The 22,952-nt window shown below is 45.3% G+C and overlaps 1 protein-coding gene across 1 annotated transcript; it reads right to left on the reverse strand.

Moving 5' to 3' along the window:
- Positions 1–7,199: 7,199 nt before the first annotated feature.
- Positions 7,200–14,345, reverse strand: LOC138785864 (olfactory receptor 6N1-like). The gene is made up of 3 exons (XM_069962274.1): positions 14,274–14,345; positions 12,655–13,242; positions 7,200–7,544 (listed from the first exon to the last, which is right to left on the reverse strand). Exons 1-3 carry the CDS (start codon positions 14,343–14,345, stop codon positions 7,200–7,202), a joined length of 1,005 nt encoding a protein of 334 aa, XP_069818375.1.
- Positions 14,346–22,952: the final 8,607 nt, after the last annotated feature.

The following is a 22,952-nucleotide window of genomic DNA, read 5'->3' on the forward strand; positions in this document are numbered from 1 at the left end:
CAGTAAGGACAGAGTTATGTTCCAAGAAGGGAGCTATAGAGGCACAAAGGCAGTGGCAGGAAGGGCAATTAGGGACGGTAAGGCAGTAACAGAAGAGAGCAGTAGGGATAGAGAGTTGTGATAAGAAGGGTACCGTAGCAGGTCACCCTGCTCCTTGGTGCTGCCCTAGGCACCGGACCACGGGTGCCTAGTGGTAAATACGGCCCTGCACAGGATGTATGGAGACAATGTTCTCTGCACCAACCTCCATTTCTTCCCTTTTCCTGCTCCATTGGCTGGCAGCTTGTGACAACATGAAGTTGTGGGCCAATAGGAGACAGAGGCATTACTGACAGCTGCTATCCCAGCACGTTGTACTATAATGGCAGGTATACAGCCAGTATGAGGAGACAGCTCAGCTATGTGTTGCATGTTGTCTCGTCTCTTTCCTGGTAAGAATGACAGCAGTAGCAGAGGGCTGGTCAGGTGCCTTAGAAAATAGGCGACAGCACCAGGTACAGAACAGCTGGCACTCTGTGTATTGGTGGAGGCTGTTGTGCAGTTGTGCCCTGTAGATTGCTGAATGTTAGTGAACCATTGTGGTTTTTACATTGATCCTCTAGAAACGGCCTTAAGGGCCTTACATTACTATTGCTGTGTATGCATCTTATTCATCAAGTGCAGAGATGGACCCAACATAGTTTAGCCCATTAGGTGGCCCATTAACCTATGTCCTGAACAGATTTATTGCTACTTGTTCCATTGGAGCAATTTAAGTCACTGAATCAACACTCTATGCCACACTGTGTGCCTGCTGAAACACTGCATTGTAGGTCCTTAGTTGTGAACGAGTCCATCAAACTCCACTATTACTATTTCAACTCCCGATGATTTATGAAGCCAAAATGTAAGATTTCATGGGTGAAAAAAGGTACGTCAAATCACAGCAAAATACAGAAATCGCCCATGGACCACTAGCTATTTGGGGCTCTCCGGGGTTCCACCTGCTCACTGTTTGACCAATCCCTACTTCCTAATCACGTTGAATGTACAGGTTTCTATTAGGGCAAATCTAAGGTACAATATACAATTATAGGCTGGTAAAGGCAAGGTGTACTGGTGGTCCATAGATCAGATCATTATTTGTGTACACAGTCGATAAGTGGGGATGCTGGGTGTTGATACCCTACCAGTCAGACATTGACAGCCTATTCTCACTATAAGCCATCAATGTAAAGGTTAGAGATGAGCGAACTTTTCAAAAGTTTGTTCAGACCGGACTTCTGGATTTTTTTTATATTTCATAGTATAAAGCATCTATATGATACGGGGGTAGTGTATTTGGTTGAATTTAGGGTTCTACATGTCAGTAATATCATTATCTTTTCTCTCTATATCTATTTTCTTTTTTTTAGACTTCAATATTCACCATTACAGGGTCTATGCAGGAAAAAGGTCACAAATGCAGTGAAGCAGCAGCAGTAGTCATTGGAGGCCAGTGGAGGTCCAGCAATAGTCATTTGAGGCCAATACAGGAGCAGCAGTAGTCAACATGGAGGCCAGGCAGGAGCAGCAGTAGCCAACAGTTTTATGCTACACACATGCACCAGGTATATTTGTCTCTCAGGATAACATGTATGTGATAGACACTATCACAAGGGTCCAACTATAGGAATTGTCTATCTGTATAGCACCTTTTTTTATTGTTTTATGCTACACACAAGCACCAGGTATATTTGTCTCTCAGGATAACACATATGTGATAGACACTATCACAAGGATCCAACTATAGGACTTGTCTATCTGTAGAGCATGTTTTTGTTCCGTGCACCCTTTGCTCTCTTATGCCTAATCTATCTATCTTTCGCCCTCTCTATATTTCCCTTTCAATCACTATATGTTTCTCCTTTCCGCTTTCCTAATCTTTTGGTCTTTGCTTTTCTACAATATCTTCTCAGTAGTCAGTAGTACAGCAGCACCAGCAGCGTTTTGACAATGATGAGCTCTGTGCACTGCTAGTCTCCTTCCTCTCTCTCTCTCTCTCTCTCTCTCTGCAGAGACGTCACACAGGGGGTGGGCTACTGCAAGATCCCTGCTGATTGGATGTGTTCATGGGCATCATGGGAAAGTGCTTTCCCGCCCGGAACACTTCCTGCTTTCTAAAATGGCGGCTGCCATTTAGGAAAGTAAGAAAAAAAAAAATCGGAGCGGACTTCCAAAAATCCGAATCCAATCGGACTCGGACTTTTGGAAAAATCCAAACCTGATCCCATAGCGGCTGAACCGGTTTGCTCATCTGTAGTAAAGGTCTTGAAATACTCTTTTAATTATGTAAACAACAAAACAAAAACTAAAAGTGCTGACTCTTTAAAAAAGTAATGTGAGAGGAGTAATAGAGGATGACAAGGAGGGGCTAAATTTATTACACATATTTTTATCCATTGTATTCACAGAGGAAATTATGAACATCCAGATTAAATTTAGAGGGATAAAGGTCACTTAGCCATAAGGGGGAACTTGCATGTGGACCATGTTCCCATGGTTATGGTTCTACCCATACTAGACAGTATACATAATTAACCTTTTAAAGGGGTATTCCCATCTACAGCAGTTATTCTCTATCTACGGTATCCACAACATATGGCAAAATTAAGAGACTGTGGAGTTCCTGACCATTGTCCTACACAATCTTGAAAATGGATTTTCGGATCTCCTTTTTGAGGACCCCACTCGTCAAACCCCCAACAATTTTGTAGTTATTCCATAGTCAGTGAATACAATGAATTGGGCATAACTAGGGATTATGCTTACTTTTATGGGTCATGCCCTTATTCTTTTCCGAACCTCTAATTTCTTCTGGCATCCCCCCTGGATGCCAAACTGACCAGTCCTTCTGGAGCAAGACAGTAAGCAGCTACAGTATCTGAAAATATGCTGCATTCTGAGATTCCGTGCGGAAACCCTTAGCTGAATCCTGCCTTCAATCTCTTTGAAGGGGAGGGCTTGCGTGACCCCACTCTCCGCGCCGCCCCGTTGAGAAAGGTTGATAGTTAAAGTTTGTCTCCTTACTGACAACACAAAAGTGTGCAATAGGGTTGATATTCCTAGAGGTGTCAGTAATATGGAAAACGATTTAGCTTTACTAGATAAATGGTTAAAACCATGGAAACTGCAGTTCAATGTTTCCAAAATCTAAAATAATGCATTTGGGTAGGAGAAATCTTCTATCTGAGCATCAATTTGGTGATTCTGTGTTGTCAAAGACTTCAGAAGAGGAGGATTTAGGGCTAGTGATTTCTGACAGCCTTAAAATATGTCACTGGTGCAACCAGGCAGTTTGGAAAGCAAATTGCATGCTGGGTTATATAGTTAGAAGTATAACCAGTAGGAAGAGGGAGATTTTGATCCCACTGTATACAGCTCTATTGAGACAACATCTGGAATACTGTGTCCAGTTCTGGGAACCTTAACAAAAAGGATATTGCTAAGAAAGAATGGTCCAAAATTCCAAAAGAGAAAAGAGCTAAAATTTTTTAATGATGTGTCTAATAAGGGATTTAGGGCAACATTTAAGTCTCTACTTAAAATGATTGGTCTTTGAGCAAAGAGTTTCAACTCGTCTAACACACCTAGTAGCAATGCAATCTGTCATGCAGGCTGCAGGATTTGGTGAGAGGCAGCTTTGTGGAAGGCTATAGAGACCCCCTTGGAGGCTGAAGAAGGATGGCACAAATGGTACCACTTAGAGAAGTATCTCTCCGTGTGCTTAGGGATTCTCCCTTGCTTGAAATGTGTCTTCTGTAGGAAGAGTTTTGCGCAGAAGAGAGATAATATGGTGACGTTCTTGGGACTGTTAAAGCCTTTGACATTATATGTGGTCACTAGTGATGAGCGAATACTGTTCGATCGAATAGATATTCGATCGAATAGTAAGGTATTCGATCTATCGAATATTATCGAATAGTTTGCCGAATATTCGATAAGTGTTCAAATGTCCCCGGTTTTTACCTCCAAGTGGTCAAATAGATGTTTTTCAATAATCGAATACTTATTCTCATATACTTTAATGGGATCGAATATTCTATTAAATATTCGGGAGTTATTCGTACGAATATCGAATATACGAATATTTCACTATTCGCTCATCACTAGTGGTCACAACAAGTTCCGCCATCTGGGGGAAAGATCTTAGCTCAGCCCAGCTCACTTCAGGAGAGGAAGGGAGGAGAGGTTAGGAGGGGAGTGGTGAGGTATGACAAGGAAAAAAGCTAATGTTATAGAAGGGGGGGGGGGGTGGATGTAAGAGTATCGAGAGGAAGAAAGGAGAAGAGAAGAAAGAATAATTGAGTGGGGAAGACTGGAGCCTATGTACACTACCTCCCAATCAGGAGTGTTTAAAGGCGGGAGCACCTTACAAAGAGCAAAGGCAGGGAAAGGACTCTGGAAAGGAGTACTGACCAGTCGGGATGTGCCATTGAAATTGCCATTGACTGCCATGGACAATTAGAGGGGGGGGGGGCAATTAAGATGTATTGTCACTAAGATATACAGTACAGCAAGGAGAAAGGGAAGGTAGGGACAGTGTAAATCTGTAATAGGGGAAAATAAACATTAAGCTTTAATGTGAGAGAGAACTATAAGTTTATATTGATTAGGCCGAGATAGCTCTTAATCAATAACAATGCGGAACACGTTTTACTCAGCAATAAGAATTTGCAGCATACGTAGCAAGTGGATGGTTTAATACAGAAGTATGACATTGTACATCAAACAGGACAATAGGTGAATAAAACCTGCCAGGAAAGGACAGTATTTTACAAAGAAATAAGTTTAAGGCTATGTTCACACTATGTAAGAGACCGGCCGGGTCACGGAACGGCCAGGCTGTGGCCGGATCGTCTAGGCCGGTACTTGAGTACTGGCCGGATGATCTTCCTGGTCGCAGAGCTCTGATGCGGGCACATCAGCGCGCGCCCGCATCAGAGCTTCCCATAGCGCACTGGCCAGAGACATGTCAGTTATTTGTGGCCCCGTATGGGATACTGGCCGGAGCGTGTACGATGTGTATACGCTCCGGCCGGGCTCCCATTGAAAGTAAGGCATTGTTCCACCGGGCCAAACGTACAGCCGTTGTTGCCATCGACAACAACGGCCATACTTTTACATAGTGTGAACATAGCCTAAAACTATGCATAATAACTAGTTAGATAGAAGACATTAAGTGAGCAGGGTGTCTTAGCCAACACCTATGGGACACATTCTCTAAGTTGTGTTAGGGGACTGGTACAGACCTAAATGGAATAAACTAACAGAGAATCTGCTATAGACATATATGCAAAAGAGAATAATTAAGCCTTGCTGTCGTTTCTAAGGGTAGCTTCACACGGGCGGGCTCGCAGCGAGATTCTCGCTGCGAGCCCGGCAGGTCCTGTCAGTTTCCATAAACTACATACTTGCTGCGGACCGCAGCGAGTATGTAATTGTACCGCGCTTAACCCCTTCTACTCCCGCCCGGCTCCCCCGCTGTAAGCAGCATACATTACCTGTCCTTGCTGCACGGGTCCGGCGTCCTGCTCTCCCGCCCGGCCAATCAGTGGCTGCGGCTGGGCAACACACTAATTGGCCGGGCGGGAGAGCAGGACGCCGGACCCGAGCAGCAAGGACAGGTAATGTATGCTGCTTACAGCGGGGGAGCCGGGCGGGAGTAGAAGGGGTTAAGCGCGGTACAATTACATACTCGCTGCGGTCCGCAGCAAGTATGTAGTTTATGGGAACTGCCAGGACCTGCCGGGCTCGCAGCGAGAATCTCGCTGCGAGCCCGCCCGTGTGAAGCTACCCTAAAGGTCTCTAAATGTTGTAAACAGTGAATAGGTGAACAAATTAAAGGTAACTCTATAACTGTAAGGCTAAGTTCACACATCGTATGTGTTGTAGAAATCACAGCCATTGTTGCAAATTGCCAGGATTACCGGACGGGATGATCTGAGACTGGCTGTTCCGCGACCCGGCTGGGTAACAAAACTGCCAGTCTCTTACTACGTGTGAACATAGCTAAAGGCTGTATTCCTAATAACAACGTAGATCTACTAACGCTAAGGAAATTAGGAGGCACATTGTGTAGCTGACCCTATAGGGCATTACAATTAGACAGGATACAACAATAAGTGTGCTCAGGTAAAAACAAACAGGTAGGAAATGTATACAGTATATAACATCCAGATAAAACATTACCCGTCTCGAAAAGGTAGTTCAGGCATAGTAAACAAAGGAGACAAGAGCAGAACCAGATCTGAATAAGAACGGTTCCCCTTTAGGTGAAGTCACTTGAAAGACCGAACTCTAAAACACTCCCTATCATGTCAGGAGAGCGTCCTTTCACAGTGGGTGTGAAGAGTGTTTAGATTTAGAGTTTTCTTAACCCTCTGCTGCTTGGGAAGGGTGGCGGCTACCCAGGGAGAAAAAGTTGGCAAAGAAGCTACCAGCTTTTACTTACTGTATGGGAGCAAGGACAGGACTTCCGCCGGCTGAATGTCCAGGACGGACCACGCAGATTTCAAGTTCTTTAGAGTATGGATGGTTATACGTTTACCATTCTTAATGTCTTCTGCCAGTAGTGTAAACGGTCTATTAATTTGGTCAGCTGTAGTTGAATATTATCTGCCATGGCTGTAGCGTGTGGTAATATCCAATACTGAGTTCTCTAGTGCTCCACTTTGTGCCCAATGGCTTGTACGTCAGCCTTAATGTCAGCTAGCTCAACACAGTTTGAAGAGCTTGAGCAAGTGTCTTTTTCATAAAAGACTTCAGAACAAAGGGAGTAAGGCACTCACCCTGTTCACTGTCAGCCATACTGTCAGAATACGACTCATCATCAGCTGTCTCTTGCTGGAGAACGGTGTCCGGCGCCATCTTGTGAGATCCTGCAGGCGAGTGTGTACCTGGCTTTTTCCAAAAACTTTTGAGATTCCCTTGCTGTCTGAGCTTCCCTGGGGTGCTGAAGGGTCTCCAACAAAGATCCCTGCCAAATATGCCCATTGTAGGGTCTGCAAAAAGGCTCTGGGTGGCAGTATCTTGCACAAGCAGACAGCGTTGGGTCTACAGATGTCTTCCACAGTGCGCACTCAGGCTTCGACCCCCTGTTAATTTAGATTTTGAAAGTTACAACGACACTTTAAGTGGTTGAGGCCCGCCACTAAGCTACTGACTAAAGGTATTCTAATCTATATGCAGGAACAGAACATGCTCATGAAATATTTTTTGTACAACTTTGTAATATCTTTATTCCTCAGACTGTATATAATGGGGTTGACCAAAGGAGTAAGCACAGTATATAGCAGGGAGAGGATTTTACTCATAGAGAGAGTTCGGCCTTTTGTTGGAGCAACATATACACTGAATATAGTCCAGTAGAATATGGAGACCACAATGAGGTGGGAGCTACAGGTGGAGAAGGCTTTCTGTCTACCAGTACTGGATGGGATCCTTAAGATGGTAGAAATAATATAAGTATAAGACACCACAATGATTGTGATTGGAAAAATAACAGTTGGAATGCTTATTAACCCCTTAACGACATCGGGCGTAAACTTACGCCCTGGCGCCATGGTACTTAGCGCATCAGGGCGTAAATTTACGCCCGATGTTTCCCCGATCGCTGCGTGTTCACACACAGCGGTCGGGGAAGATGGCCTGCTATAAATCATAGCAGGCCATCATAGCTTCTCGGCACGGGGGGTGGTTAACACCCCCCGTGCTTACGATCGCTGCTATAGGCTGATCAATTCAGATCAGCCAATAGCGGCGATCGGAACCTTTCCGGGTCATCGGTGACCCGATGACCCGGAAAAAAATGGCGGTCGGTGCTGTCCGAGGACGGCACCGACCGCCATTACTGTAAAAAGTAATGTTGATCACCGTGCCACCGGCCCGATCGCCGTGAACGGCCGGCCGGCCGTTCACGGCGATCGGGCCGGTGGCACGGCGATCAGAGTCCCACAAAATAGTAAATACCTGCCCTGGACCCCTCAGCTAGGTAGCCGAGGGGTCCAGAGCAGGTATTTGTACATTACTCACCTGTCCCGGGCTCCTGATCGGCGTCTTCCGGGTTCGCGGCGTCCTCCGTCATTCCGTTCGGTCTTCGGGTCTTTCCGGCGGTCCTCGTCGTCTTCTTTCGGCTATTTTCGGCTCCAGCCTCGTCATTTTCCGGATTTTGCGCTCTGCTGCCCCCTAGCGGCTGATATGTGTAATACACTTATCAGCAGCTACAGGGATATTCAGAATATAAAAAAAAATTATTTTTTTTTCCCAAATTTTTTTTTTTCTATTTTCCGCACCCTATCGCCGCTGAGTGTTGATCAGCATCGCACGAAAGTGCGCTGCTAATCAGCAACTCCTCCTTTTTGGCGTAGGGTGTTTTTTTTCTATATTCTACTGCCACGGTCTGCTTATAAGTGCCGCACATTGCGGCATTTTTCAGCAACTCCTTTGTTGGCGTAGGTTTTTTTTTTATACTTACTGTAAAAAAACACGTAAAAAACACTACATTACACCACACTACATTGAATAAAGTTTGACACTACACCACTACATACCCCATATACTAGTCCCCGTATAAAGATGGCCCCCAGGGTGTTTTCGGCGTCAGAGGGATACGTTATTATTGCCTCCGACACCGAAACAGCCAGTGAGGATGAATGGGGGGATCCTTCTTTCCTCCATTCATCCTCATCATCCAGTGACGTGTCTGGGAGTAGCGTAGCGTACGCTGCCCCCCAGACACGTCTTTTATGCCAGTACCGTCCCAATAAGAGATCACGGTATGGTGTGAAATTCTACAAACTCTGTGAGTACCTCAGGGTACACTTACAGATTTCGGGTACGTGCAAACTGCGGAATGGCGAAGGATAACCCTTTGTGCATTCCGCAGCTGGCACCCACCGGCGGACTGATGCGGGCGCATGTCTCCACCCGTGTCATAGACTCCATTCTATGCACGGGCGGAATCCGTCGTCCATCCAAAGAATGAACACGTTGGACGGAGAGCGGAATCCGCCCGTGCATAGAATGGAGTCTATGACACGTGTGGAGACGTGCGCCTGCATCAGTCCGCCGGTGGGTGCCAGCTGTGGAATGCACGAAGGGTTATCTGTCGTGATTCCGCAGTGTGCACGTACCCTTACAGTGTATGTAGGAAGGGACACCCGAATCCAGCCCCCAGATGCCCCCTTCCCCCCCATCCTTGGAGTTAGTGGGGAGATCGTCCGGGAACTGATCTTCCCACTGCTGGATAAAGGTTACCACCTGTACGGGGATAACTTTTATACCAGCACCCCCCTCTTCCAGTCCCTCGCTGCCCTGTAGCTTGCGGCACGATCCGAAAATATCAGAAGTAGTAATAGCGCCCTAATATTTAGCAGCCATGGAGCGGACCCAGCGCTTCTGGATATGAAGGACCCCGTATCGCACCAGGACAACATTTTCCAGGTGACGTCCCCCACACTGGAGAAAGGGAGACCCCAGAAGAAGTGCAGAGTGTGGGGTAACAGGGGGATCAGGAAGGACACCATTTTCCCGTGTGACACCTGTCCTGATCCCCCCGGCCTCTGCATACTGGATCGCTTCAAGGCGCACCACACGTCACTGGGGTTCTACATTATCTAAATTCTGTCCCTTATTCCTATTTCAGGGGTCACGTTGGTCCGGGGATTATTCTGATCGCCATTATGGAGTCAGGAAGGAATTTTTCCCCTGTGATGAGGCTACTGTCGTCTGCCTCACGAGGGGTGTTTGCCTTCCTCTGGATCAACACAGGTTGAGTTTGATGGACACCTGTCATTTCCAACCTTATAAACTAATAATTGGCCTAATACCCCCAAATAAATTAGAATTGTCCCTTTTCCCAGCTAAATAGGTATGGCCGCCATTCCCATTAGAGGATGCCATGATGCAATTACAAAGCCTCTGTGCGGCCAGGACAGTAGAAACCCCCCACAAGTGACCCCATTCTGGAAACTACACCCCATAAGGAATCTAAGAAGGGGGGCAGCGGGGATATGGCCCCCTGGTGACGGCCACATTTGGGACGTGAAAATGAAAAAATTTGTATTTTTTATTTTCTCGGCACATGTTCTACGTAAGTGCCCGTCACCAGTGGGGTCCATATGCTCACTGCACCCCTTGTTAGATTCCTTATGGGGTGTAGTTTCCAGAATAGGGTCACTTGTCGGGGGTTTCTACTGTCCTGGCAGCACAGGAGCTTTGTAATTGCGACATGGCCTCCATCCTCCATTCCAGCCTCTAAATGGCGCTCTGTCCCTTTGGTGACTTGCCATGTGCCCATATGGCACATTATGCCCACATGTGGGGTATTTTCGTACTCAGGGGACACTACCCTACACGTTTTGTGTTCATTTTCTTTTTTAACCCCTTGTGGAAATGGAAAAAAATCAAGGCTAGACCAACATTTAGTGTAATTTTTGTAAAATTTTTACTCTAAATTATTAATCTTGTCATGTTTTTTCATTTTCACAAGGGGTTAAAAGATAAAAAAAAACATTTAATGTGTAGAGCAATTTCCCCTGAGTACGGAAATACCCCACATGTGGACATAAAGCGCCATGCGGGTGCAGGGTAAGCCTCCGAAGGGAAGAAGCGCCATTTGGTTTTTGAAGGCTGGATTTGGATGGAATGGATTTCGAGGGGCCATGTTGCATTCAAAAGGCCCCTGTGTTGCCAAGACAGTTGAAACCCCCCACAAGTGACCCCATTATGGAAACTGCACCCCTCAAGGAATGTAACAAGGGGTGTAGTGAGCATATGGACCCCACTGGTGACGGACACAAATGTGGAACAATGTGGCGTGAAAATGAAATATTACATTTTTTACACTATAATGTTGGTTTAGCCTTGAATTTATCATTTTCACAAGGGGTTAAAAGAGAAAAAAACACACAATATATGTAGAGCAATTTCCCCCGAGTCCGTAAATACCCCACATGTAGACATAAAGCGTCATGTGGGCGCAGGGCAAGCCTCCGAAGGGAAGGAGCGCCATTTGGATTTTGGAGGTTGGATTTGGCTAGAATGGATGATGAACGCCATGTCGCATTTACAGAGCCCTCGTGCTGCCAGGACAGTGGAAACCCCCCACAAGTGACCCCATTCTGGAAACTGCACCCCTCAAGGAATCTAACAAGGGGTGCAGTGAGGATATGAACCCCTTGATGACGGGCACATTTGTGCCATGAAAGTGAAAAAATGAAATTTTTCCCTTTCACGTCACATTGTTCCACATTTGTGCCCGTCACCAGTGGGGTCCATATGCTCACTGCACCCCTTGTTAGATTCCTTGAGGGGTGTAGTTTCCAGAATGGAATCACTTGTGGGGGGTTTCCAGTGTCTTGGCAGCACGAGGGCTCTGTAAATGCGACATGGCCCTTGAAATCCTTTTCAGTGAAATTCAGCTTCCAAAAGCCAATTGGCGCTCCTTCCCTTTGGAGGCTCGTCCTGCGCCCCCTTGGCACTTTATCGCCACATGTGGGGTATTTCTGTACTCGGGAGAAACTGCGCTACACATTTTTTGTCTTTTTTTGCCTCTTATCCCTTTAAGAAAATGAAAAATTGAAGGCTAGAACAACGTTTTAGTGTAAAAAATAAATTTTTCTTTTTTCACGCCATATTGTTCGGAAAATCTGTGAAGCACCTGTGGGGTCCAGATGCTCACCGCACCCCTTGTTACATTCCTTGAGGGGTGTAGTTTTCTAAATGGTGTCCCTTTAGGGGTGTTTTTTAGGTTTTGACACCCCAGAGCCTCTGCCAACCTGAAGTGGTACAGTCAAAAATGACCAAATATAACGGAGGCGTTGAAATGCACTAGGCGCTCCCTTATATCTGAGGCTTGTGGTTGCGTCAAATAGCGCAATAGGGTCACATATGGGGTATTTCTATAAACTGCAGAAACGGGGCAATAATTATTGGGGTGCATTTCTCTAGTAATAGGTTTATAATTATGAAAAATATTGGATTACAATAAAATCTCTGCACAGAAAATTAAAATTTTCAAATTCCTTACACACTTCGCTTTTATTTCTGTGACTCCCCTAAAGGGTTAAAACACTTTCTGGATGTGCTTTTGCAGAGTTTGGGGGGTGCAGTTTCTGAAATGGGGTGCTTTGTGGGGCTTTCTAACATACAGGCCCCTCAAATACACTTTAAACCTGAACAGGTCCCTAAAAATATCTGATTTTGAAATTTTACTGAAAATTTGGAAATTTGCTGCTAATGTTTTAAGCTTCCTATCGTCTAAAAAAAATGAAAGATAGTTTAATAAATGCCGCCAACATAAAGTAGACATGTTGCTAATGCTATTTAATATATAATTTATGTGGTATAACCACTTTCTGTATACGCAAAAAAGTTTCAAAGTTGGAAAAATGCATTTTTTCACATTTTTTCACATTATTTGGTTTTTTTTCATAAAGATTTGTTATGAGTATCGACTCCAATTTACCAGAAATGTAAAGTACAATATGTCACGAGAAAACAATCTCAGAATCAGCCGGATAGGTAAAAGCATCCCGAAGTTATTAATGACTAAAGTGACACTGGTCATATTCATAAAATTTGTCTCTGTTATTAAGGCCATTTCAGGCTCTGTCCTTAAGGGGTTAAATAAACCTCTAAGTCAATGATATAGGTGTCAGAACAGGCAAGGTCTAGTAAGGGAACCAGGTCACAGAATAAGTGGTCAATGATATTAGATCCACAATAATTCAGCTTTGCTGCTGTTTTGATGTCAATGAATATAATAGAAAACCCAAACAACCAGCAGGTAGCGATTATTGACACACAATATGTACTCGTCATAATGGAGGAGTACCGGAGGGGATTACAGATGGCCACATATCTGTCATAGGACATCGCAGTGAGAAGGAGACACTCACAAGCTTCTGAGGTGGAGAAAAAATAAAACTGAGTCATACAACCAATAAAAGTAATGGTCGCCCCATTATTCAACAGGATGTGGAGCAGGTTGGGGACAATATCTGTGGATAATAAGATGTCACTGATGGAGAGTTGTGAGATGAAGAAGTACATTGGGGTGTGGAGGATCTTGCTGGTGGACACCAGGAGGATGATCAGGAGGTTCATGAACATTGTTAAGCAATAAACCATCAGGAACAGACAGAAGAGGAAAAGTCCTAAACCTCGACTCACTTGAAATCCTAAAAGGATAAACTCTGTAAAATGTGTTTTGTTGTTCTCCTGTATATAGACCAAGAAAGTAATAATATTTATTAAAATACTTTATATATAAAATAGTCGAAATATTTCATGGCAGAAATATATAAGCAATATAAAGTGAGGGGAGTATAAACTAAACAGAGGGGGCAAGATCTAAAAAAACACCTTAAGGGTAGCTTAACACGTAATGGATCCACAGTGGATTTTAAGCTGTGAATTAGCAGCAAAATCCGCTGTGGATCCCCTTCTCATTTAAAATGACTGACAAGGGATCCATAGCGGATTTCACTGCGAACTTGCAGCGTAAAATCCGCTGCGGATCCGTTTCGTGTGAGGCTACCCTTAGGTAGGCAAGCAGTAACAGTGTAAGGGCACACAATCTAAAAAACATCACTTAATAGGTCACACAATACAGTATAGGCCAATTTAATAAAAACCAAATAATGCCAATTTAGAAGGTCTAGAATGTCGGAAAGTGAGGTGGGGTTCAATCATATGTTTAATCAATGCAGAAAAGTAAGGAGGTTCTGGATCTGAAGGGTCAAAATGATTCAAACTAGATTAGGTATGAATTAGGTGGCGGAACCCATAGTTTTGGTTAGTGGGAGATCCTACCAAGATGAATGGGTCTGTTTGGGTAATAAGGTATTCTCTAAACTATTTCTAGCAATCAGATTGACCGTCACTAGGAAATGGATGGCAAAAAAAGATGTGGAGTACGGGAGGTCAGCTGGGTATTGATTTACACCACTACCCTGTCCACATGGGCATTGGGAGACTGGTAAAGCTGCCACCAGCTTCTCTTAAGATATGATAATAATATTTTTGGCCAGGGGCCAGCCCCGAGTGGATGGCATTAGCTTGTGAACATGGGCATGTGGGTACGTTGATCGAGACAGAAGAACAGCCACAGATTAAATTGAATATTTAATTGCCTTAAGGGGGCACTAAACAACACACTATATACACAGGGAATAATATATACTGAGGTCAGAGGCAAAGTACAGGTAGTAATAGTAGTAGAAAAGACAGTTTCAGCAATTGGTCGTTACCGTGGTTTGCAGATCTTGGTGGTAAAGCAAAGCATGAGAGGCGTATCTGGATCTTCTCCGACCTATAGTCATGGCCTCCCTGGACAAAGAACACTAGCTCCTGCCTAGCCCATTGTATATATATGCCTGGCCGACATGCCCCACTCCCAGGTGTGGACTGATCCCAGCTATTCCCCCTTGGGCTTACAGCCCCAAACCCCTATAACCCCAAAGTGGGTCAGTGGGTAGTTTTAGTGAGATTATTTTTGGCTGGGTCTGGAAGATTTATTTATTATTTTTTTGATGTAAAATGGTAATAAAGACTATTTAAATAAATAAAAGGCACCCAGTATGCTATGTAAAGGTATGCTTATATGTGATAGAAAATATGTTTATCATCTGCCACTGCCTCATCTCTAAGGACAAGATTCAATCAGTCTACATGGCTAAATACTGGTCTGATAAAACCGCTATGCAACCAACACCACAGGCTGATGATCTGTCTCTGTCCATTTTCTATCTTGTGCCAGCAGTAGTGGCTTATAATAGGGGCGTTTTGGGCGGCAGCCCGGGGCCCTGAGCTCCTGGGGGGCCCATGACCACCCAAAAAGACTTATACTTTCAGTGGTGTACTGTCTCCTGGCTACACTTCCGCCATGATATGCAAAAATCAAATTTTTTTTTAATGGCAATTTTGCACAAATCAGGACATCATGACATTATCTGTCCTGTACTATGAACGCCAGGCTAGTGCTGCCATAGTTACAGTGGGTTGGGGGCCCAGGCTTGGTGAACAGCCGGGGGCCTATGGTAAAGTTAATCCGCCCCTGTGTGCCAGGATAAGATGCTACCTGTTAGCTTTTTACCTATTTGTAAAACATCTGATTTCCAAAAATAAAGAACATTTAAAGAAAATGAATAACAAAAAAAGTAAAGTTAAAGGGGAAAAAAATAGAGAACTATTCCTACATTGCCTCCACTGATATTTGTATTTTGGAGCTTTATGAAGATCTTTATATAATACATCAAATAAAAAAAAAAAAGGCTAAAAAGGCATAAAACATGTAAGGTTACTGAAAAAATCTAGAGTTCACATTTTTTGCCTATTTCTCGGTATGTTTGTTACATAATCATCACTCACATCAGATATTTCTTTACTGACATTCATTCTCGGAATACTCTTCCTTCTGGTCGCTGTCAGGTCTCTGGGGGGGATGGGTGACAATGTTACACAGCAGCGGTGTCAGCGTCTATGACCACCAGACCCCTGAATGTGAGACATTACCTGCCCATATTTATCTACAAGATGAAGACAAGGGAGCAGGTAGAAGAACTCCCCGGAGATAGCTCTGCTCCTGTCTGATGACTCTCCAGTGTGACGGTCAGTGGAGGAAAATAGAGAGAGATCTGTAATCATTGGCAACAACTTCTGAGTCTCCGAGAATCAAATATTTTATTCATAGGAATATATGATATTACAATATACTTATACATGATAACTTCTCAAGTACTCTACAAATCACTGAACATAACTCCATTCAACTCATCTCCTATTATACTGTTTGTTCCAGAATTTACCCAACATCCACAGATGTAAATAGAATAATACAAGTCGGGCTGGCACTACGGGTATTGTGACGCATCGGAGCAACCTGTATAATGTAGGCACAGTACACAGCGCAAGGCACTAAGTTCTATGTACTGTTGATTCCTTGGACTGCATCCGACCCATGGGATCTCTTTCATACTTTAAGCCATGTTCACAGGGCGTATTGTACCGGCCGTACCGTGATCCGGCCAGGTCACGGAACGGCCGGTCTCTGCAAAGATCATCCCGGCCGGTACTGCAGTACAGGCTGGATGATCTTTATGGCCGTAGAGTTCTGATGCAGTCTCCTTACCCCAGTTCTGAGCTGCTGCTTTCTGCCAAAGGCACAAAAGTCTGTAGGTGAGCTTTTTTCCGTCTCGCTTATGAGAAGCATTGCAAAGAAACTACAATGTTGTAGATATAGCCAATCAGGGACTGGTTTACATCAGCTGTCCCAGAAGAAAGGGGGGAAAGGGAGGGGGGGGAGGAAAGGCTCAAACACAGATTTTTATGTCTTCAGCAGAAAGCAGCAGCTCAGAACTGGGGGAAGAAGGCTGAATAGATGATAACAAGTGTTAAAGGAATTGTTAGTCTCATCTTGGGCAGCAACATTTCCCAAATTTTGTTTGAGTGGAATTCCGCTTTAAACTAACAATGGTTAATTTATCGCTATTGTACTGTCAGTAGACTGCCAGTATGGAACTATGTGGTGTCCCACCACGGGTGTTGCTATTGCAAAAGCCTGTACTTATTGTAAGTAAGTGATGATGAAGTAGTAATGAAGTTTCGCCACTAGATGTCGCTATTATAGGTACATGTACTCAGTTGTTGCACAGTTGAAGTATGGAAATGGTTATCGTTTATTTACGTGTCCCATGGATTTGTGAACCTATGGGAGTATCTTCTTCTTTCCTATCATCTCTCACTTTACTTCTTCTTCATGCACTCTTCACCCACTCACAGCACACTTTAGATATGCTGGAGATAGGAAGTCACATGGGTAGAGGAAGTGTATGGGTCTTTTGTGTTGGAAATTATAGGGGAAGGACGCAAGCTAGAACGTTCCTTGCAGTGGTCCCTTTTGGGCCCTGGCCCTCTGCCAGGTCCCCCAGCCTTCGTTAGTTCATTATGAGACTCTGTTGACCAAGGACACACACAAAAGTTTTTCCTCAAGTAACCTCACTAAGCACTATGCAGTGTTAGGCTATGTTCACACTTTGTAAGAGACTGGCCGTTCTGTGACCCGGCTGGGTCACGGAACGGCCGGTCTCTGCCAAGATCATCCCGGCCGGTACTGCAGTACAGGCCGGATGATCTTTATGGCTGTAGTGTTCTGATGCGGGCGCATCAGCGCATGCTCACATCAGAACTCCCCATAGCGCACTATGAAGCAAGCGGCCGGATAGCAACAACAGACGTACTTTTACGTAGTGTGAACATAGCCATAAACCCTTAACAGGAGAGGACAAGTCAGAGATTATCTCAACCCACAATGTGGACTAGGAGAGTCACAGTGCAGGACAGTATCCACAAAGCCAAAGAAAGCTAGGAACTGATCCAGATAGAGTTACTAGCCTTTAGCAACTTTGCTCGCAGCGCGGTTGTCAGCAGGTTACCCTCAGCATTCCGCTCATCCCAGGTAACAAGGTCTGGGGCTTGTGTCGCCAACTAAGACGGGTCCCCCGACACTAGTAGGGCAACAGGTGGTTCATTCCAACCCACATTGATGCACGAGCACAAGTATTCTCATCTCTCTATCTAATCCTCCAACATCCCAGCAGAGCACAGTACTTCTTGGGTTGGGACTCTCACAACATCCTCCTCTGCTCCTCTGATTCTTCTGTATATCTCTCAACAGTTGAACTGTCATGAAGACTGCAGCAATAAAGGCCACAAGGTAAAAGGTTGGCCAGTAAGAAAAAGCTGAGGCCACACCGTCAGAATCAGGTAAGTACCCCTGATAAAACGCTGACAGTACCTGATTATAGTAAGGTGCCAGGCTGTGTGGAGGACTGGTGAAAGTTATTGCCCCGGTCCATGAGCCTACAGCAAAGCGGTGTTTGTGAGTAAGAGGTGTGCATATGCCATAGCCCGGGTTGCTGGTACAGATGTAGGCCCTGCTGGTGGGTTCTGGTGTATTGGAGGCTATTTATCACTGTGGCAAGGAGTGGTTACACCCACCCCGGGGCACATGGGCAACCGAACCTTGGTTAGGACAGGTGTGAGGTACGGAGTAGGTGCAGGTGCGGCAACAAAGATGACAGAGTCCCACTTTAAACAACTTATAAACTTTTCTTGAAGAAGGTATCTTTGTGCACACAGTTACAAACAGTGTGTGAGGTCCTGTAACAGGTGATAGGGACCAGATAGGAGGGCCCTTGCAGGGGTGTAACTAAAAATGGCTGGGCCCCATAGCAAACTTTTGATTGGGCCCCAACACCCAACACCCCCCCCCCCCCTGCTCCCGGTATTAGTCAGTATTACTACCACATACTGACTAATACTGCCACTGCTACTGAATTAAATCCACTGTACAAAGACCAATATAACCTCATACAGTGACCTTATAGCAGCAGATATCAGGTCTACACCATAAGTGATTGCAGTGCAGTTACAGCCAATGACTCACAGGGGGAGTCTTCTCCAATCAGAGCTTCTCTCTTTGACTCTTCCGCTCATCTGGCCCGGGCCATCATGAGGACTTCTCTCAGTCACAAGTCATCCCCGTAGGATCTGCCAGACAAACATTTTAGGCTCTTCTCTCATGCACCATCATTATCCTTCATATTTATACTGCCTCATCTGTGCCCTCATATAGTGGTTAGTTTTGTATCCATATAGTAGTTAGACCCTTTTGTGCCCCTGTATAGTAGTCTGGCCCCATTCTGTGCATCTCTATAGTAGTTAGGCCTCCCTGTGCAGCTCCCATGTAGTAATAGGCCCCTCGATGCAGTCACCATATAGTAAGGCCAGCCCCATTTTTGCCTATATGTGCTATAGGTCCTCCGTGTCCATCTATGTGTCCTAAGTTTAGCCCACCCATTGTGCAGCCTCTGTAATATAGGCCCCTCTGTGCAGTATAGCCCCCCCCCCTTGTCCCTCTGTGTAGTATATTACCCTCTTTGCTGTATAGTTCCATCTTTGTAATAAAGCCCCCCTGTAGTATAGCCCCTCTTTGTAATAAAGCCCCTCCTTGTAATATAGCCCCCCTGTAGTATAGCCCTTCTTTGTAATAATGCCCCTCGTTGTAATAAAGCCTCCCCTGTAGTATACACCCTCTTGGTAATAAAGCCCCCCGCCCCCCTGTAGTATAAACCCCCTTTAAAATAAAGCTCCCACCGTAGTATAGCCCCCCTTTGAATTAAAGCCCCCCTTGAAATAAAGCCCTGTGTAGTATACAGTATCTCCCCCTTTGAAATAAATACCACCCTGTAGTATAGCCTCCCCCCTGTAGTATAGCTCCCCCCTGTAGTATAACCCTATGTAGTATAGCCCCCCCTCCTGTAGTATAGCTCCCCCCTGTAGTATAACCCTATGTAGTATAGCCTCCCCTCTGTAGCATAGCCTTCCCTCTCCCAGTGAAAGTATTGAAGAAAAAAAAAAAATCACCTCTCACCAGATCCCAGCAGCTTCCAGTGGCGCCCTCTCCCAGCGCCCGGAAGTCACCTGGTGAGACGTTCCCTCTAGCTGTACATGCCTCTTAAAGACGAACGCACAGCTAAAGGTCACGCTTGCCCAGGGATCTGGCATTTGAATGCCAGATCCCCGGGAAGGCTCCCCATCAGTCGTGGTCCGGCTGTGGAGCTGGAGCTGTGTACATTGCAGCTGTGAGCGCTCACCAGGAGCACTCACAGTGAAGGAGCAGCACCCGGTTGGCCCGCTCGGCCGCCGAGTGCTAAACAGGACATCAGGGGGCCCGGGTCTCGTCTATTACAGGATCGGTCCCCGGGCCCCCTGATGCGGCGGGCCCCGTAGCAACGGCTACCGTTGCTACGGCGGTAGTTCCCCAGTGGGCCCTTGCCTAATGTATTAGATACTCTGCCGGGATGTGGTGAAGTGTTGAGAAGTGTTTTGAAGATATCATCAAACTTCTGCCCCACAGTTTCTGGTTTCCATCCTTTTGGGGTAGTATGAGTCCCAGTTCTCTGCTCTGGGTGGAGCTGGCTTGTAACAACCTTCCTACAAAGCTGAACGCTTGTCGGTAGAGAGTGGCTGAAGAAGCATTGTGCTCTACATAGGTCCAGTCTTGAGTTTGTCTGTTCCTTTTTTAAGGTGGATGACTAGTTTGACAAAGCGGCGCTTGTCGCGAAACTGCGGTCATTCGATTTCTGCTGTCCCCCGCTCCCCACATGCCTAAATAAAGTTGGACGTTGAATCACTACAGCCTGGTGAGTACCATCCTATGTTCTTTGCTTTATGCTTTCCTTGTGCTGGTTTCTGGGATTGAGCACCACGCCGGCTACGTTACGCATGGTCCACCGGCAAGGTCTGAATTATAGCTGAGAGTGAAGCAGTGCCGCCGGCTATTTTTCTTATACATTGGACTTTATACGTTCAACAACTAATGTGAACAGAATCCTAAAGGAACAAATTTATACACTGTGTGCCTGGCCTGTAGGAACTGTAGTTGAAGGAACTGTAACAGGTGATAGGGACCAGATAGGAGGGCCCTTGTCTAATGTACTATGTCTTTGTCAGGAATGTGCAGTGAGCCTGGTGTGAACTGGGTCTGTTTTTACTTTTTGTCTGACACACCCACTTGCCTTTAGCCTTTGGCAATGCAGGAGGTACAATGCTCACTGCTAGCCTTGATCGCTGCAGCTGAGCAGTGGTTTTTGATTGAAACGTGCCTTTGCCTGCCTGGAACCTTGAGGAACAGAGCGCCGGTCCAATGGGGATCCGGACCAGGCTCTTGACCCTCATAAATGAAAGCAATAGCCAGTCTCTCATTCCTCGCTATTACCCTTAGAGGATTGGGCCAATTTGCATTCCGTTTTTTTCCTCCTTGTGCTTACAGGGCCATAGCACTTGCATTTTTTCACCTAGAAACCCACATGAGCCCTTATTTTTTGCGCCACTAATTGTACTTTGCAATGACAGGCTGAATGTTTGCATAAAGTACACTGCAAAACCAGGAAGAAAATCAATGTGTGGTTAAAAAAAAAAAAAAAAAAAAAACATTTTTATTTTTATTTTGGGGGGTATTTGTTTTTATATATGTTATATATGTTCCTCAAGTCATTATGATTACAACAATATGTAACATGTATACCTTTAGTTTAAATCATGGCTTGTAAAAAATTCAAACCATTGTTAACAAATATACGTTCCTTAAAATCGCTCTATTCCCAGGCTTATAGCGCTTTTATCCTTTGGTCTATGGGGCTGTGTCAGGTGTCAGTTTTTGAACCATGATGTGTTATTTCTATTGGTACCTTGATTGCGCATATGCAACTCTTTTTTTTTATTATTTGATGCGACCAAAAATGTGCAATTTTGCACTTTTTTTTTTTTTTTTTTTGCGCTTACGCCGTTTACCGTGCGAGTTCAGGAATTTGATTAATTAATAGTTTGGGTGATAACGCACGCGGCAATACCAAACATGTTTATTTATTTATTTTTATTTATAACATGGTAAAAGGGTGGTGATTCCAACTTTTATTAGGGGAGTTTTTTTTTTTTTTTTTTTAATTAATAACCCTTTTTTTTTTCACTTATACTAGAAGCCCCCCTGGGGTTAGGGTTATTCCCCCTGGGGTTAGGGTTATTACCCCCTGGGGTTAGGGTTATTCCCCCCTGGGGTTAGGGTTATTCCCCCTGGGGTTAGGGTTATTCCCCCCTGGGGTTAGGGTTGTTCCCCCTGGGGTTAGGGTTATTCCCCCCTGGGGTTAGGGTTATTCCCCCTTGGGGTTAGGGTTATTCCCCCTGGGGGACTTCTAGTATAATTACACTGATCTCTCAATGAGATCTATGCAGTATAGTTATACTGCATAGATCGATGAGATAGGCACTGGATTGCTTTTGGCTGCTGCAGCCGAAAGCAATTGAGTGTCGAGCCGGGATCAGCGCTATTACGCCGCAGACCCCGGCCGGTGCCAAATGCAAGGGTCGCCCCCCCCTTGACTATGTCGTGGGGGGGTTGATCCTACCCACTGGACACCAGGGTAGGCTTACTGCAAGTATTCAGATGCAGCTGTCAACTTTGACAGCTGCATCTGAATACTTAATTAGCGGGCACGGCTATCAGACCGTGCACGCTAATAGCCGCGGCCCCGGGATAAATGCAGCACCCGGGACCACAGTGGCCCCACTCTGAACTCCCCTAGTCGACCGCTAAACACAAATGTACATCTAGGGTTGCCTAGGGGTTAAGGTTCGTACCCTGATCCGAGCTCCCGCAATCTTTTCCTGCGATCCCCGTTCTTAATCCCTCTGCTTGTTCGACTTGTTACCTGACCTCAAGCCTGACCTCTGACTATCCGATTGTTCCGTGATTTTTTACTGCGTTACCCGTTTGGTTCTGACTTGGCTTGTTGACTGTCCTTTGTTGTGTTTGTTTGTCTGTTTTGTTCTGTGTTACACATATACAGTATAGGGAACGTCTTCGTGATTGTCCGTAGCTGCCTAGGGCCGACTGAGGAAAGTAGGTAGGGACAGTGGGTGGGTTCAGACTTAGGACCCACTGTCTCGTCTCATCCCTACCTCCCTGTCCTGACAGTCCTCTTCTGGGATGTGGTGAAGTGTTAAGAAGAAATATGAGTTTAGTTATCTCATCTAACCTCCTTCTGCCCCACAGTGTGCGGTTTCCGTCGAATTGGGGTAGTACAAGTCCCAGGTCTCTGCTATGGGTGAAGCTGTCTTGTAAGAACCTTTCTACAAAGCTGAGCGATTGTCAGTAGAGAGGTGCTGAACTTGCAATGTGCTTTACTGCAGGTCTAGTCTGGAGTTTGTCCATCCCTTTTCTATTTTACTAGTCTGTCTTCGGCATAGGCAAGGGTGAAGACTCTCTTGTTTCCGGGTTCCGTAGGATTCCCAACCTATGAAGGTTGGAAATCTAATAGCAGGGACAACTGTACTCACATCTTGCCCTGCCTGTAGCCAGGCACTAACTA

This window comes from Dendropsophus ebraccatus, chromosome 1 (assembly GCF_027789765.1).
Source record: "Dendropsophus ebraccatus isolate aDenEbr1 chromosome 1, aDenEbr1.pat, whole genome shotgun sequence".
NCBI lineage: Eukaryota > Metazoa > Chordata > Amphibia > Anura > Hylidae > Dendropsophus > Dendropsophus ebraccatus.

Excerpts from the sequence above, each read along its gene's own strand:
- LOC138785864 (XM_069962274.1), bottom strand. The coding sequence starts at position 14,345 with ATGACTATAGGTCGGAGAAGATCCAGATACGCCTCTCATGCTTTGCTT. Across the intron at positions 13,243-14,273 it reads ACCAAGATCTGCAAACCACG|GAGAACAACAAAACACATTT; the intron begins GTAACGACCAAT and ends GTCTATATACAG. Across the intron at positions 7,545-12,654 it reads CCTATATCATTGACTTAGAG|GGGTTAATAAGCATTCCAAC; the intron begins GTTTATTTAACC and ends GATGTCGTTAAG.